The sequence below is a fragment of the Canis aureus genome, chromosome 12 (assembly GCF_053574225.1).
Source record: "Canis aureus isolate CA01 chromosome 12, VMU_Caureus_v.1.0, whole genome shotgun sequence".
NCBI classification, from domain to species: Eukaryota; Metazoa; Chordata; class Mammalia; order Carnivora; family Canidae; genus Canis; species Canis aureus.
In genome coordinates, this window is record NC_135622.1 from 25,352,378 (window position 1) to 25,368,547 (window position 16,170).

The 16,170-nt window shown below is 50.3% G+C and overlaps 1 protein-coding gene across 2 annotated transcripts; it reads left to right on the forward strand.

Annotated features, from left to right (window-relative positions):
* The first annotated feature begins 909 nt into the window (after positions 1-909).
* LOC144280770 (prosaposin-like) lies at positions 910-15,836 on the forward strand. 2 transcript variants are annotated; one of them, XM_077843135.1, is made up of 8 exons: positions 910-1,142; positions 1,660-1,766; positions 2,298-2,381; positions 3,522-3,690; positions 12,783-12,889; positions 13,347-13,430; positions 14,571-14,738; positions 15,667-15,836. In XM_077843135.1, exons 1-8 carry the CDS (start codon positions 1,091-1,093, stop codon positions 15,781-15,783), a joined length of 888 nt encoding a protein of 295 aa, XP_077699261.1. In that variant the 5' UTR covers positions 910-1,090; the 3' UTR covers positions 15,784-15,836. The 2 variants fall into 2 exon arrangements, with proteins under 2 accessions (XP_077699261.1, XP_077699262.1); XM_077843136.1 differs by lacking the exon at positions 2,298-2,381.
* The last annotated feature ends 334 nt before the right edge of the window (positions 15,837-16,170 follow it).

Here is a 16,170-nt window from a genome sequence, read left to right on the forward strand (position 1 = left end):
TTCCTGAGGATTGAGACCATGGAATAGTGGAGAACTGGGGGGAGGTGGGCAGGTGGGGGCCGTTATATCTGTGTCCTTCTGCTTTTTGTAAGGAAAGCAATTTAGAAATATCCTTATGCTATTCATAAATACAGGCCAAAAATTTAAATGCAATTTGTTGATGATAGAGCAGAGAAGGGCCTCTCCAGCTATAGATCATGAAGTGGGGATCCAAGTGGAGTCAAAGAAAGAACCAGAAGGTTGGGTTGTGGGTGCTTGTGAGTCCGGGGTGTGGAGTTGGACATAGGAGATGAGAAGATGTTTTGCATCTTCAGAGAGATGCAAAGCAAAGAGAGAGCTGCTTTGCCCGCTCTCTACTCTGCCCACTTGGAGTAGAAAGAAAGTGAGTATAAGGAGGACCTCATCTGACGGTCTGGGGCAGGGGACTGTGTCTGGGTGTCTGTGAGAAGTCTCCATGTCAGCTGCCCCTCAGGCTCCACAGGCTGCCAGGCCAGCAGGCCTCATGCACGCACATCCCAAGCCGGTGACTAGGTCAGCTAGTGTCTCTCAATCCCTCTAATAGCTCCTGAACCAGAAAATTTTGTGACCAAAGAGGTTAGGAAAGGGTGAGAAATTGGGGGCTACAGAGGAGACGCTGGTGTGTTAAGGGTGCTGAGGAGTCCATGTGGAGGAGGCCTGTGGCACCGTCCTAGCCTGGGATTTAATCTTGAGGACAGGAACCCCCCCACTCCCCACTCCCCTCCACAGCACCTGTTACCCTCGCATCAGAGCAGTGCTTACAAGCTGCCTGGGGAAGGCTGCTCCAGAACAGCCACCACCACATCCTGTGAGGCGGGGAGGCTGATAGCAGCTACTGCCCTCCTATCCCAGCCAATCAGCTCACAAAGCTCTAGCAGTGTGTATGGGGGAGGGAGAAGATAGGTAGTGTGAAACTTCTCCTCCCCCCATTTCTCTACAAACTGATGGTGTTTATGGTAAACCCAGGGACCTGGGAGGTGGCCTACAAGAGGAGCAGGAGCCGGCAAGGTCAGATGCGAGGTGTCCAGCCTGCATAAAGGGGGTGTGAGGGTGTCACAGCAGCTGCCTCGCCATGACCTCCTGGGCCCTCCTGCTCCTCGCCTCGGTGCTCCTGGCCACCCCAGGTAAGGACATTCCCCACGTGATCCTGGCAGCTCCTCCTTAGCTGAGGGTAGGGACAGTTCTGGAGAGTGGGTTGCCTGGGCACCTGACTTGAATTCTTTGGAGAATGTGAGAGACAAAGGAAGACATCCTTTGAAAGTAGATAAAGGGTAGTAGCCTTTCAGAGCAGTCTGCAAATTTCTGTGTGTGTGTGTGTGTGTGTGTGTGTGTGTGTGTGTTTAGAGAGAGAAAGAACAAAGACCAGCAGAAGAGAGAAATCAGAGCAGAAAAGAGGTTCACAGGTGATGGGGGGCTAATCTTTTCCTTTTGTTTCCAGAAAGAACTTGAGAGCCTGCCTTTTGCACAGAGCCTAGATCAGGGCAGCCCCAGGGCAGTGTGAGGACAGGCCTCCTGGATTCCTCACCAAGCCCCATCCCTGTCTGGGGCTTTGGCAACCTCCTGGGCTCCCCAGCAGCCAGGAATTCTGACTTTCCGTCCTCTTCCACCTGTGGACAGATGCTGATGCTGTTTCTTCCCCAGGTCTGACTTTTTCTGGTCTGACTCCTGAGGACCATGATGATCTGTCCACGGTTGACATGTGTCAGGAAGAGCACTTCTTTGAGGTCCCGGCTCAGGAGGCATCCAAGGTAAGCAGCTGGCTCCCTGCTCACCTCCCTAGGCACCTCCTTCACCCTCCCCGCCAACCACACCCCCCCCCCCCCCCCCCCCCCCCCCCCCCCCGGGCTGGGGCCAGTGTCTCCTCCCTAGGAGCACTAGGCAGGGCTCCTAGTGCTCTCCTGGTGGGAGGGGAGGTAGGTGTGTGGGTTCAAGATACTGATTTTGTGGATACTCTTGCCTGAGGTGGGGGGTACCTTGGTTTGGCTGACTGCTCCCTCCCACCAGGTGGCTCCTCTGCATCTGACCAGAGTCCAGTAGAGGGGCAGGTGCTGGGGTGGGTACGGTGCTATGGGTATGGGACAGGTTCTAGGCTGTCAGCCCCTCTAAGACTAGCAGGACGGTGGGCTGGTGCCAGCCAGCTGGGTTCAGGCCCTAATGGACCAAAAGATCATAGGTGATCTTCCTGGCCTAGAAGGCACTGAGGAGCCCCTTCGTGGGGCCCTGCCATGGGTTATGGGGGGTGTTGAGAGATCACCTCAGGGGGCATCATTTTCTGACAGGATGACCAGATGATCTTCACCTGTATACCTTGTAAGATTATAATCAGGTTGCTGATGAAATACCTGGGAGAGTATATCACAGAGGTGAGGCCTTATGGTTGGGGATCCACCTGAGGGTGGTCAAGGGCATGAGTGGGGATTTGGGGGGGGCAGCTCTGAGGGAGGGGTTGATCCCTGGTTGGGCCAGAGCTTCTCAGCAGGGGATCTGTGGGCCCCACTCCCCTCTCTGGGGAGGGAATTCAGAGGATCCCATGAAATCTTGAAGCTTTGGGAGCATGGATGATGAAGAAGAGTGTGCATGGTTTCTAACACATTGTTAAAGGAAACTTATTCATTGAGAAGGTAGGACCCTCTCCCCTGTAGCCCCACCGCACGTGTCCACGGGAAAGCTCTGTGAGGCCAGGAGGGACCTGGGTCAGGGCTGACCAACCCCAGATCTGTCACTTCTAGCTGCATGGCTGGGCCAAGTGCTAATGCTTTCTGAGCCTCAGTTTCCTTCTCTGTGCAATGGGATGGATATTAATCCCCCAACTACTTCCTTAATCTTTTTGAAGGAGCTGAGGGGTGGAATGTGCTGAGCTCCCCACCTGGCCCTGAGCAAGTGCTGAACAAGTGGATGTGTTCCTCCCAGGAGCCTCGTTTCACCCTCCCTCCCTCCCTCCCTCTCCTCTGTTCCCTGACCCTGCTCAGCTTCTGGGTGCTGCAGGGCCCACCCTGAGCCCGGGCACTCAGCTGTAGCCTCTCCCCTGCGATGGCAGTAGACGATACTGCAAAATGGAATGTGCCAAGGCTCCAAGGTCTGTCTCCTAACCTTCCCCACCCCACCTGAGCCTGAGCCCTGCCAGGCCTGGGACCCAGGGGGCTCGGTAGGCAGAACTTGACTGTGGGTCTAGCAGCAGTGGGCACTGTGCTCCACACACAAGACAGTGGGCCTGGGGTGATGATGCACCAGGGACTGACACAGGACAGAGCCAACTGTCCTTGTCTCCTGAGCCTCTCCTGGCCAAGCCTGGATCAGGGCCTTGGGACTGGGCATGAGGGCCCATCCCGGCCTCTCCAGCCTCTGCTTCCAAGGCCACCTGGCACTAGGGCCTCCTCCCAGCATGCCCACAGTCCAGGGCCTCCTCCCAGCATGCCCATGGCCAGGAGCTGCTGGGGGCTTCAGGGGTCTGGGCGGGGCAGAGCTTACCGGATTCCTGTTTTTCTGTGGTTCTGCCCCTCCAGGAAGCCATCAAGCATGCTGCATCTCTCCTGTGCGAGGAGACATTTGTGTTGACCCATTTATGCCACAAAATAATCACTAAATATCTTAGTGACATCACCCTGCGTATCCTGAATGACAAATCCCCTCAGGCAATCTGTATGAAACTCGGGATGTGCAGACCTGATATAGGTGAGTACACAGGTGACAGCAGAGACTCATTCCTGGAGGGCCCAGGTCATGTCCCCAAGCATGTGCAACATGGTATAACAACTTGGAAATACATCTGTTATAGAGAAAGTCATTAGCAGCTCATACTTGTCCCTCCAGGCTCCGTTATCGAGACACATTCCTCCCCGAACTGTGTGGAAATTGAGCAGGAGTTGGGCAGGTGAGCTGTAGCTAGACATGGCTGAGAAATACTCACTAAGAGCCTGGGCTTATGTCCCAGACAACCCTGGGTGACATCAGGCTCCATCTCTGGTCAGCCATGCACTTGAACAAGTAGCTTAACGCCTGTGAACTTGAGCGTCCCTACTGTGGAGGGGATAATAATCCTGATTTCTTCTTTGAGTAACGCTTGAGTGAGATGATTATGTGTAAGGAGGTTACACCAAGGAAGTGGCCTCAGACTGGGTTATCATAGATGTCAGAGCCCTGACTGACTCCTGTCCCCAGCCCAGCAGCGGTTCCTGGGAACAAGAACCAGGCACCATCTAGCCCAGGACACCCGGGGCCCAAGAACTGGGCTCGGGAACCCCGCTGGCAGGGAGGGCTCTGCAGCCTCTCCCTCCAGGGCTGCCCAGGCTGCACCCACAGACAGGCCAGACCTCTGGACAGGGACCCGGGGCAGGGAAGGGCCCCTGAGTGGCTCTGGCAGCCAGTCTTGCCTTGACTGAGGCTTTGGGACTTGATGCTGGCAGATCTGGGGTCACCTCGTAATGCGAGGTCCCCACCACTTCCTGTCACTGGAGCCTGTGATTTCCATCTCCAGAACCCCAAACTCCCTCAGGCTCCTGACTGGGTTCCAGGATGTAACTCTGGGTGTGATCAGCAGGGGCAGGTGGCTGTAGTGCACATTTGCAGGGACTCCACACCTGCCACAGCTGGCTCTTCTCCACTCCAGGTGTCCGAGCCTCTGAGCCCTGTGACCCCTGGGGAGAAGCACAGAGTCTCCAGCAGGCACCGCCAGCTCCTGCCTTCCTAAATCCAGGACGGACCCTCCAGTTTCTCTCAGCTTGCTTCTTGCAGTGCGGTCCCCTGGCAGGAGATAAAATATCATGCAAGCTTTTAGCCAGAGCTTCTGTTCCTTTGTTGGATTTGAGTGGAGGGGCTCGGAGACAGGCTTGGGTGACTTATGCACTCACTCAATGAATGTTTATTGTATGTCCCACACACTGTTCTAGAAGCTGGGGATGTAGTGGTGAACAAGACTTTGCTAGCAGCTCCTCCATATATAGTCATGAGATGCTTATGAAGCCCTCACTAGAGATACACAGTTCCCTAAGAGCCGGGGACACAGTAAATATATCTCTAGAAGCTCTCAGATCAGTGGGGAAGAACAATAGGGTTGTAGGTAAGAATGCTCTTTGTCCTAAAAAACAGAAACCCATACTCACTTCTGTCTGCAGGCAACCTTTGCTGTTCTTTGGGGAGTGTATTATTTAGGATTATTTTGCTTGGAAACAACAAGGTCATTCTGGCTTTAGTGATAAGACAATTTATTGGCTCAAATCATTAAGGAGTCCATTTATACCATTAGGCACACAATGATCCAGAAATTTGTGGTGTCACCAGAGCTCCAGTCCTGTTTCTCTGCTATTCTCTCAGGTCCTCCCACAACTGCATACTGAGATTGATTCCTTCTGGGTAGCAGCAATAACTATATCAGATCGAAACTTGACTTTTTATACTATGTCTTCTAGAAAGAAAGAGAATTCTTTGGTAGCCTCTCTTCCAGCAGCTCCCTTAGAAAAGAATGGAACTTCTTTCCCCGTAGCCCAATCAGATATCTCCAATGTTCTCATTAGTCCAATAGGCCAGTTTCCCTATGGGAATAATCAATAGGTTCCAAGTGCAATGGATATATAGATTAGTGTGAGCCAAGTCAGGCACAACTCTGTTACCTAATCACTTGAGAGGGGATGGACACAAATACCTGGGTGGAGATCATTGCTGGGGCAGGGAAAGGCATCATGGTCAGCGTAAAAAGCAATGGTGCATTGGTCTGAACTTAATCATAAGAGCAATTCAAGACTCCCAGCGATGAAATCTGGAAGCATTTGAGTATCAAAACAGATAAGGGCAATATCAGATTATAATGCATTGATTAAATTAGAATCCATGAATTCATAGAGATTTAAATAATAAATTAATAATCAAATAAGGGAAAAGGAGAAGTATTACTTTAGTATAGATGCCAACTTATATAAGTAGACATAGCTGCAAAATATGTTCCCACAAAACACATATTGATTGATATGTGTGATGTTGGCAGGCGGGGGTGGCTTTAGGAGGGGGTTCATGTCAAGAACTGGAGCCAGTGAGGCAGAGCTGCAGGCCATGTGAGATGAGGTCTGTGTGTAAGGTGTGTGTCCGCGTGGATGACAATGGTCCCGGAAAAGGTCCGAGGCCCACAGTGTAGGAGAGACCCGAGGAACAGCCTCAGGGGAGGCCTTGGGGAGGGAGAGGATGGGTCCAGGGCACGATGGAGGGTGAGCAGGGACTTCTAAAGGTGGGAGCAGAAGAAGGTGGCCTCAGTCTTAGGGGTAACAGCTAGTAAAGGGCAGGGCGCAAGCCAGCTCTGGTCACCTGTCAGGACGAGCATGCGTGCACTTGAGTCCTAATACAGACTCCTCTGGGGTACCTTCTCTCCCCTAGGCCCTTCTCAGTTCTCTAACATTTCCTCTGGGAACCACCTGGGCAACCCAGGCCTCTAGCTGGTGTCATGTGACATCCCTCCCTCCTGACCACTTCCTAGTTCTCTGACCCCAGCTGGGGCGGATGACCCCCCCCGCCCTGGCAATTTGGAGTAGCCTCATCCTAGTGCAAACCAGCTTAGCCCTGGCCAGGCTCTGCAACCATCTCCTTGGGCGTCTTCAGACTTCCTTCTGCCTTTGCTCCTAGGTCCCTTCTGTACAGGGCAGCCCCGGGCTCTTTCCAACCTACAAACCACATCTCACCTTCCAGTGGCTTCTCACAGACCTCTGGACAGGGTCCCAGCTCTGTGTTACATCCTGGTGTCAGGATAGGGAACAAGTGAAGGAGCACTTACCTCAAGCAACTGACAATCTACCAAATGCTAGTAATATCACATGAAATATGCTAGCACCCTAAATCCCCTCTGTTTGTACAAGAAGCAAAAATTATCAATTTTATTAAATGTTATCGCATGAATACATGTCTTCATGGTGTTCTGCATGACGAGATAGGAGTATGCATAGACACTTGTGTTGCACAGAGAGGTCTGTTGCTTATCTTAAGGAAAAGCGCTTGTGTGATTGAGTTGTGAGACCAACTAACTCCTTTATCAGGGATCGCTATTCTTTACATTGTAAAAAATACACAACACAAAATTTACACTTTTAATAATATTTAAATGTCCACTCAGCAGTGTTGAGTATATTCTCACTGTTGTGACACAGACATTCAGGACTTTTAACCTACAGAACTGAGACTCTACACTCACTGTTTAGCCATGACTCTCATTTTTCCTTGACCCAAAGCCTGGAAATCACTGTTCTATTTGATGTTTCTATTAATTTGACACCTCTAGATTACTCATTGAAATGAAATCATGCAGTATTTGCCTATTTGTGACTGGCTTATTTCACTCAGTTTAATGTCCTCAAAGTCCATACAAGTTCCGGCATTCGACAGGATTTGATCTTTTTATGATTGGATAGCACACACATAAATATTTATATTGCATTGTATTTATCTATCATCTGTCCATGGACATTCAGGTTGCTTTCACCTCTTGGCTATTGTGAATAGTACTGGTATGAAGATGGGTGTGTGAATACCTCTTTGAGATTCTGCTTTCTTAGTTTGTGAATAAATATCCAGAAGTGGGTTTATTATTTATTTATCATTTATTATTTACTTATTACTTTACATAGTGGTTTTAACGATTTTACAACAACAGTGCATACTTTCTGCACATCTTCAGCAACTCTTGTAATTTTCAGTTTTTGGTAAGAGCCAGGTTATTGGGTTTGGGATGCTATCTCATTATGGTTTTGCCTTGCATTTCCCTAATGATTATTGATGATGAGCATCATTTCATATACTTCTTAGCTATTGCTATATCTTGTGGGGAGACTGCCTATTCAACGTGTTTTTGCCCTTTTCAAAATTGAGTGATTTGAGGGGCACTTGGCTGGCTTAGTGGGTAGAGTATGTGTCCCTTTTCTTGGGGTCATGAGTATGAGCCTCATGTTGGGTAGGAGTCTACTTAAAAAAAATGAAATGTATAAAATTGAGTGTTTTGATGTTTTGTTGTTGCGTTTCAACAGTTCTTTGTATACTCTGGATGTTAGTCCAGTATAAGAAATGTGATTTGCAAATGTTTGCTCTCATTCCATAAATCGCCCTTTTACTTTGTCAATTGTGCCATTTGACACACAAAGTTTTTATGTTTGATAAAATGGTATTTGCCCATTTTGCTGTGCTTTCAGTATCATATCCAAGAAACCATTGCCAAGTTCAATGTCATGTAGCTTTCACCTTGGGTTTTCTTCTAGAAATTTTATAGTCTTGAGTCTTACCCTAAGTGTTTAATCCATTCCTTTTTATAATAAGATTTTTTTTAAAAAAGGTTTTATTTATTCATGAGACACAGAGAAAGAGAGAGAGGGAGATATATATATATATATATATATATATATATATATATATATATATATAGAGAGAGAGAGAGAGAGAGAGAGAGAGAGAGAGAGAGACAGAGGGAGAAGCAGGCTCCATGCAGGGAGCCTGACATGGGACTCGATCCTGGGTCTCCAGGATCACGCCCTGGGATGAAGGCAGCGCTAAACCACTGAGCCCCCAGGCTGCCCTTTAATGCCTTTCTTTCTTTCTTTCTTTCTTTCTTTCTTTCTTTCTTTCTTTCTTTCTTTCTTTCTTTCTTCTTTCTTTCTTTCTTTCTTTCTTTCTTTCTTTCTTTCTTTCGATTTATTTATTTATTTATTCATGAGAGAGAGAGAGAGAGAGAGAGAGAGGCAGAGACACAGGCAGAGGGAGAAGCAGGCTCTGTGCAGGGAGCCCGACGTGGGATTGATCCTGGGTCTCCAGGATCACGCCCTGGGCTGAAGGCAACGCTAAACTGCTGAGCCACCCGGGTTGCCCCCTTTAATGCATTTCTAATGACATTTTGTATGTGGTGAAAAGTTCATTCTTTTCCATGGGTTTTCCAGTTTTCTGAGCACCATGTATTGAAAATCTTAATTTCCTTTAGTGAGTACCTTCTTACATACAATCTTATAAAAGATGGTTAGCGTGAAGGCAAAGTCTCTAAAAAGTGGCCCACATATTTGGATGTTCTTTTTTTTATTAAAGATTTTTATTTATTCATACATGAGAGACATACAGAGAGAGAGAGAGGCAGAGACACAGGCAGAGGGAGAAGCAGGCTCCATGCAGGGAGCCCGACATGGGACTCGATTCCAGGTCCCCAGGATCAGGCCCTGGGTTGAAGGTGGTACTAAACTGCTGAGCCACCCGGGCTGCCCATGTTTGGATGTTCTTATGAATGGAAAGGGTATGACGCTTTTTAAGTGCAGCCTGTTAGCATGCTTTTATAGAGATTTTAGAATAATTATACAAGAACAATCTCCAACTCAGATTAATCAATTTATATAAAATACACTTAGAGGCCTAACACTACCATGAATTAATTTTAATCTATGAAAGTTGTGTTGGGCAGTCTGAATCACTTGAAAATGCAGGTCTAGACACATCTCAGTGTTGATTCATTTTGTGGAATTTTTCAGTATTTCTATGTACAGGAGATGTCATCTGCAACTAGAGATAACCATACATCCTCTTTTCTAACAGATGGATTTTTTTCATTTTATTTCTTAATTTTATTTATTTTATTTTTAAAGATTTTATTTATTTATTCATGAGAGACACAGAGAGAAAAAGAGGGACAGACACAGGCAGAGGGAGAAGCAGGCTCCATGCTGGGAGCCTGACATGGGACTCGATCCTGGGTCTCCAGGATCACACCTTAGGTTGATGGTGGCGCTAAACCACTGAGCCACCCGAGCTGCCCATTCTTTCTTAATTTTATACTTAGTGTCATGAGTGCAACACTAAATAGATGTATCGAGAGCAGACATCCATGTCTTGCTCCTGACCTTTGGGAGAAAGTATTTAGTTTTTCATCATGAAGTATGATGTCAGCTAGGAGATTATATAGATGCAATGTATTAGGTGCAGGACTTCCTTCCATTTCTAGTTGGTGAGTGTCTTAACGTGGATGGAGGTTGAGTTTTATCAAATGATGTTTCTGTGTTCATGGAGAGGATCATGCACTTTATATTATTTATTCTATTGCTATAATGAATCACATAAATGAGTTTTAGGTGTTAAATCACTTTGCATTACCAGATAAATTCTAGTTGGTCATGGTATAGAATTCTTTGATATGTTACTGGATCCAGTTTGCTAGGGTTTTGTAGAGGAATATTGCATCCATATTCATAGGAGATACTGGTCTGTACTTTTCCCAGTTGTAATTTTCCTGTTGTATTTTTCTAGTATTGACATCAGAGCAACCTCTTCTATATTTTGGAAGAGTTTGAGAAGAATTAGTATTAATTCTTTTTTTAATGTTTGATAGAATTCATCTGTAAAAATATCGGGCCTAGGGTCTTCTTCCTGGGTATACATGGCATTACTAATTCTATTACTTTACTTATTATATATAGGTCTTTTGAATTTTGCACTCTTCATTCTGTTTCAGTAGTTTGTATCCTTCTAGGGATGTGTCCATTTCAATGTAAGTTCTCTAATTTATTGGCATACAATTGTTCGTAATATAAAAGTTATCTTCCCTGTAAGAGTGGTCATAATGTTCATTTTTGCATTTCTGATGCTAATAATAGGGTAAGACATGTTACCATGTTGAGGGTGCTGAGGAGTCCCATGGGGAGGAGGCCTGTGGCACCTTCTGAGCCTGGTATTTCCTCCTGAGCACAGAACCCAAACCTTCCACTCCCTCGCATAGCACCAGTTACCCTCCCACAGGAGCAGCACTCACAGAAGCCACCTTGGGGAAGGATGCCCTAACACCAGCCTCCCTCTGCCAGCACAGCACAGGCTGTAAAGCTTCCACATGCACAAAGAAATGCCACATGGGAGCCCTATGAACAGGAGACACTACACCCATTTGAAAGAAAGGGAACTGAGGCTCCAAGAGATAGAGACCCTTGCTCTAGAGCCCCCAGCTTGTCAAGGGCCGGCTTGCCTGGGACCACATCCTCATCCCTTCTAAGCAGAGGCTAAGTGGAAAGCAGGGCTCTGAATAGGCTCAGGAAAGTAGAGTGATTTAGAGAACAAGGCTGTAGGCCCACGATGGGGTTCCCGGATAAGTGGCAGGGGTGCAGTCGTCAGAGACACATTAAAGGCGATGCAGGGCTGGGGGTGTGAGGGGACCCTGTCAGCTGGTCCTGCCTGGGTGGCTGTGCCATCTCAGCAGCTGGCGGGGAAAGACCCAATAGGAGGTGGGAGGCGCGTTCTGGTGCCCACAGTGTCCCCCGCAGGCCTGGTGGCAGAGGTCAGGTCCCCTGCTATCTGCACCCAGTGTCCTGGTCTGAGGCATGAAGGAGGTGGGTGAAGGCACCAGACAAATGAGGGGATGCCCAGTTGAATGTGGGTGTCAGGTAAGGAGGGCACACGCCGTAGCAGGAGGATGTTCTGCACAATGTCTGGGACTGACTTACCCTAAACGATGGTCTCTTACTTATCTGATACTGGCTGTTAAGTGGGCAGCCGCCACGGTTATTACGGATGAGGGCCGTGACCGTGGTGCACAGATGGGGAGTCAGGGGCCCGGGAGCTGGGCCTCGACCCCTGGCCAGGACTCACCTCCTTCCCACGGGCTGTGTCTCCCTGTGGCCCAGGGCCCTGACAGGCGGGGCTGAAGGTGGCTCTGAGGGAAGAGCCTGCCTCCACGATGCTGGCCAGCAGGCTGGTGAGGGGCTGGGGACACAGGGAGTCCTTGAGCTCATGCTGGGTGTCCCCCACCGGAGAAGGCAGGGCTGGGAGGAGCTGTCAGCATCTGCCCCGAGCACCTGTCTTTAAATCTGGTGGAGTCTGCTAGAGCTACTGGGCTGAAATGGCTGGGGGAGAGCAGGGAAATGGGGATGGCTGGGGGAGGGACACCTGCACAGACCCCTGGGAGGTGGGAAAAGGGGTGGGGGATGGGATGCTCATGGCCGAGGTGCCTCCCTGAGCCCTCAGGTGCAAGGATGGCTCTTCCATGACCACATCCGGGGCAGGGTGAGGGCATCATGGCAGCTGTGCCCTCCAGCCACCTTGCACTCAGCTAGGAAAGCTCTGTGTGTGGGGAGGGAAGAGAGATAGTGTGGAGCCTGTCCTCCCCCCACTTCTCCACAAACTGGTGGCATTTGTGGTAAACCCAGGGACCTGGGGAGGTGGCCTAGAAGAGGAGTAGGAGCCGGCAAGGTCAGATGCGAGGTGTCCAGCCTGCATAAAGGGGGTGTGAGGGTGTGTCAGCAGCTGCCTCGCCATGACCTCCTGGGCCCTCCTGCTCCTCGCTCGGTGCCCCTGGCCACCCCAGGTAAGGACATTCCCCACGTGATCCTGGCAGCTCCACCTTAGCTGAAGGTAGGGACAGTTTTGGAGAGTGGGTTGGGCTGGACCCTGTGTTGATTCTCTAGGGGAAAACAAGAGACAGGAAAGACCTAAGAGAGGAGTTGAGGAAAGGTTCCTTTTAGGTCAAATCTGTGCGTGTGTGTGCGTTTGTGTGAGAAAGAGACATGGGGGACAGAGAGAGAGAAGGGGTTGCTTGAATGGTTGTGGTGCTGTATAACCTTTCCACTTGCTTTCCAGAAAGAACTTGAGAGCGTGACTTTTGCACAGAGCCTGGGTGAGGGCAGCCTCAGGGCAGTGTGAGGACAGGCCTTCTGGACCCCTCACCAAGCGCCACCCCTGTCTGGGGCTCTGGCCACCTCCTGGGCTCCCCACCAGCCAGGAGTTCTGACTTTCCGTCCTCTTCCACCTGTGGAGGGCTGCTGAAGCTGTTTCTTCCCCAGGTCTGACCTTATCTGGTCTGACTCCTGAGGACCATGATGACCTATTCACCGCTGACATGTGTCAGGAAGAGCACTTCTTCGAGGTCCTGGCCCAGCTGGCAGCCAAGGTTCACTGTTGGCCCTCTGTTTACTTCCCACAGCCCCTTCCCATTTTCTCTGCCCTGGGAGCTGCACGTATCCATCAGCTGGAGGGAAGGCAGGGCTGTGGGCTGAAGATGCTTGTGCCTGGCCTGTATCTAGCTGAGGGAGGGGAGTACCTTGGTCTGGGTGGCAGCTCCCCTCTCCCACTCTAAGAGGCTCCTCTGGGGTCTGACCAGAGACCAGAAGAGGGGCAGGTGCTGGGGTGGGTAAGGTGCTGTGAGTATGGGGCAGGTTGTGGGGTGCATCAGCCCTCTGGGACTAGCAGGAGGGTGGGCAGATGCCAGCCAACCTGCTTCAATCCTAAAGAATAGGAAGTCCATAGATAATCCTGTTGTCCTAGGAGGCTCTAAGAGTCCCTTCAGGAGTCTCAGGTGCTCTTGGGGTTTCTGAGCGATCACCCTTGGGGTTCTTCCTTTTCTACAGGGTGACCCTCAGTTCAACCAATGCGATTTATGTAAATTGATAGTTAACTGGCTGAAGAATTGCCTAGGTGGTAACCTAATTCAGGTGAGACTTTATGGTTTGGGGAACAACTTGCTGGTTGGTCAATAGTGTTTGGTTTGGGGCTCAACCGGTTTGGGGAGCTGGGGGAGAGAATGATCCCTTGTTGGGCCAGAGCTTCTCAGCAGGGGATGTGTGGGGCCCTGGTTTATCTGGGGGTTGACTTCTGAGAATTCCCTGAATTGTGTGCTCCGGGAGCACGAAAGTAGTAAGAAGAGTGTGCATGGTTTCCAATACATTGTTGAAGGAAACTTCTTCCCGGAAAGTGGGAATCTATCGCTCTATCCTCACTGGGTATATCTAGGCAAAGCTTTCCAGGCTGGGTCTGGGCGGACCTGGGTCAGAGCTGACCAACCCCAGATCTGCCAATTCCTAGGTGCATGGCTGGGCCAAGTGCTAATGCTTTCTGAGCCTCAGTTTCCTTCTCTGTGCAATGGGATGGATATCAATCCCCCAACCACTTCCTTAAGCCTTTAGAAGGAGCTGAGGGGTGGGACGTGCTGAGCTCCCCATCTGGCCCTGAGCAAGTGCTGAACAAGTGGATGTGTTCCTCCCAGGAAGCCTCGTTTCACCCTCCCTCCCTCCCTCTCTGTCCTCCTTCCCTGGCGCTGCTCAGCTTCTGGGTGCTGCAGGGCCCACCCTGAGCCCTGGGCACTCAGCTGTAGCCTTCTCCCCTGTGATGGCAGTAGACGATACTGCAAAATGGAACGTGCCAAGGCTCCAAGGTCTGTCTCCTAACCTTCCCCACCCCACCTGAGCCTGAGCCCTGCCAGGCCTGGGACCCAGGGGGCTCGGTAGGCAGAACTTGACTGTGGGTCTAGCAGCAGGGGGCACTGTGCTCCACACATAAGACAGTGTGGGCCTGGGGTGATGATGCACCAGGGACTGACACAGGACAGAGCCAACTGTCCTGGTCTCCTGAGCCCCTCCTGGCCAAGCCTGGATCAGGGCCTTGGGACTGGGCATGAGGGCCTTTTCCGGTCTCTCCAGACTCTGCTTCCATGGCCATCTGATACCAGGGCCTCCTCCCAGCATGCCCACAGTCAGAGGGGCCCAGGGCCAGGAGCAGCTGGGGGCTTCAAGGGTCTGTGCATGGCAGAACTCAGCTAATTCCTGTCCCTGGTTATGGTGGTGTTGCTCTTGCAGAAAGCCTTTGAAAAAGTTGCATCACTGGTGTGCTCAAAGTTTCCGTTCCTGGAAAATCACTGCAAAGAAACCATCCGCAAATTTCTGGGGGAAATCACTTACTGCATCGTGAATGTTGAACCTGCGAAGCGAATCTGTGTGATACTCAGGATATGCTCCCCTAGGCAGGTAAGTACAGAGGTGAAGCAGAGAGTCATTCCTAGAGTGTGCAGGTCATATCCACAAGCAGGTGCCACATCGTTAAAAAAAAACAGAGATATTTGTCTGTCATAGAGATGTCAGCAATACCTCATACTTGTCCCTCCAGGTCCCCTTATTGAGACACATTCCTCCTCGAACTGTGTGGAAATTGAGCAGGAGTTGGGCAGGTGAGCTGTAGCTAGACATGGCTGAGAAATACTCACTAAGAGCCTGGGCTTATGTCCCAGGCAACCCTGGGTGACATCAGGCTCCATCCCTGGTCAGCCATGCACTTGAGCAAGTAGCTTAACACCTGTGAACTTGAGCGTCCCTACCTGTGAAGGGGATAATAATCCTGATTTCTTCTTTGAGTAACGCTTGAGTGAGATGATTATGTGTAAGGAGGTTACACCAAGGAATTGGCCTCAGACTGGGTTATCATAGATGTCAGAGCCCTGACTGACTCCCCAGCCCAGCAGCGGTTCCTGGGAACAGGAACCAGGCACCATCTAGCCCAGGACACCTGGGGCCAGAGAGCTGGGCTCGGGAACCCCGCTGGCAGGGAGGGCTCTGCAGCCTCTCCCTCCAGGGCTGCCCATGCTGCGCCCACAGATCAGGCCAGGGTGGCGGGACAGGGGGCAGAGAAGGGCCCCTGAGTGGCTCTGGCAGCCAGTCTTGCCTTGACTGAGGCTTTGGGGCTTGATGCTGGCAGATCTGGGGTCACCTTGTAATGCGAGGTCTCCACCACTTCCTGTCATTGGAGCCTGTGGATTCCATCTCCAAAACCCCAAACTCCCTCAGGCTCCTGACTGGGTTCCAGGATGTAACTCTGGGTGTGAACAGCAGGGGCAGGTGGCTTAGTGCACATTTGCAGGGACCCCACACCTGCCACAGCTGTTTCTTCTCCCCACTCCAGGTGATCAAGAAACTGGGACCTTACTCCACCCCGGGGAGAAGCACAGAGTCTCCAGCAGGCACCGCCAGCTCCTGCCTTCCTAAATCCAGGACGGACCCTCCAGTTTCTCTCAGCTAGCTCCCTGCAGTGTCGTCCCCTGGCAGGAGAATAAAATGTCTTGCAAGCTTTTGGCCACAGCTTCTGTTTCTTTTGCGGGATTTGAGTGGAGGGTCTCAAAAACAGGCTTGGATGACTTATGCACTCACTCAATGAATGTTTATTGTATGTCCCACACTCTTTTGTAGAAGCTGGGGATGTAGTGGACAAGACAACCTTAGCAGCTCTTCCACATAAAGTCATGAAATGCCTATGAAGCCCTCACTAGAGACACACAATCTTCTAAGAGCCGGGAGTACACAGTGAATATACCCCAGGAGCTCTGAGACCAGCGGAAAGAACCACAGAGTTGTAGTTAAGAGTGCTCTTGTTCCTAAGGAGCAGAAACCGATCTTTTGCTTCTGTTGG

Excerpts from the sequence above, each read along its gene's own strand:
- LOC144280770 (XM_077843135.1), top strand. The coding sequence starts at position 1,091 with ATGACCTCCTGGGCCCTCCTGCTCCTCGCCTCGGTGCTCCTGGCCACC. Across the intron at positions 2,382-3,521 it reads TGGGAGAGTATATCACAGAG|GAAGCCATCAAGCATGCTGC; the intron begins GTGAGGCCTTAT and ends CTGCCCCTCCAG. Across the intron at positions 14,739-15,666 it reads GGATATGCTCCCCTAGGCAG|GTGATCAAGAAACTGGGACC; the intron begins GTAAGTACAGAG and ends TCCCCACTCCAG.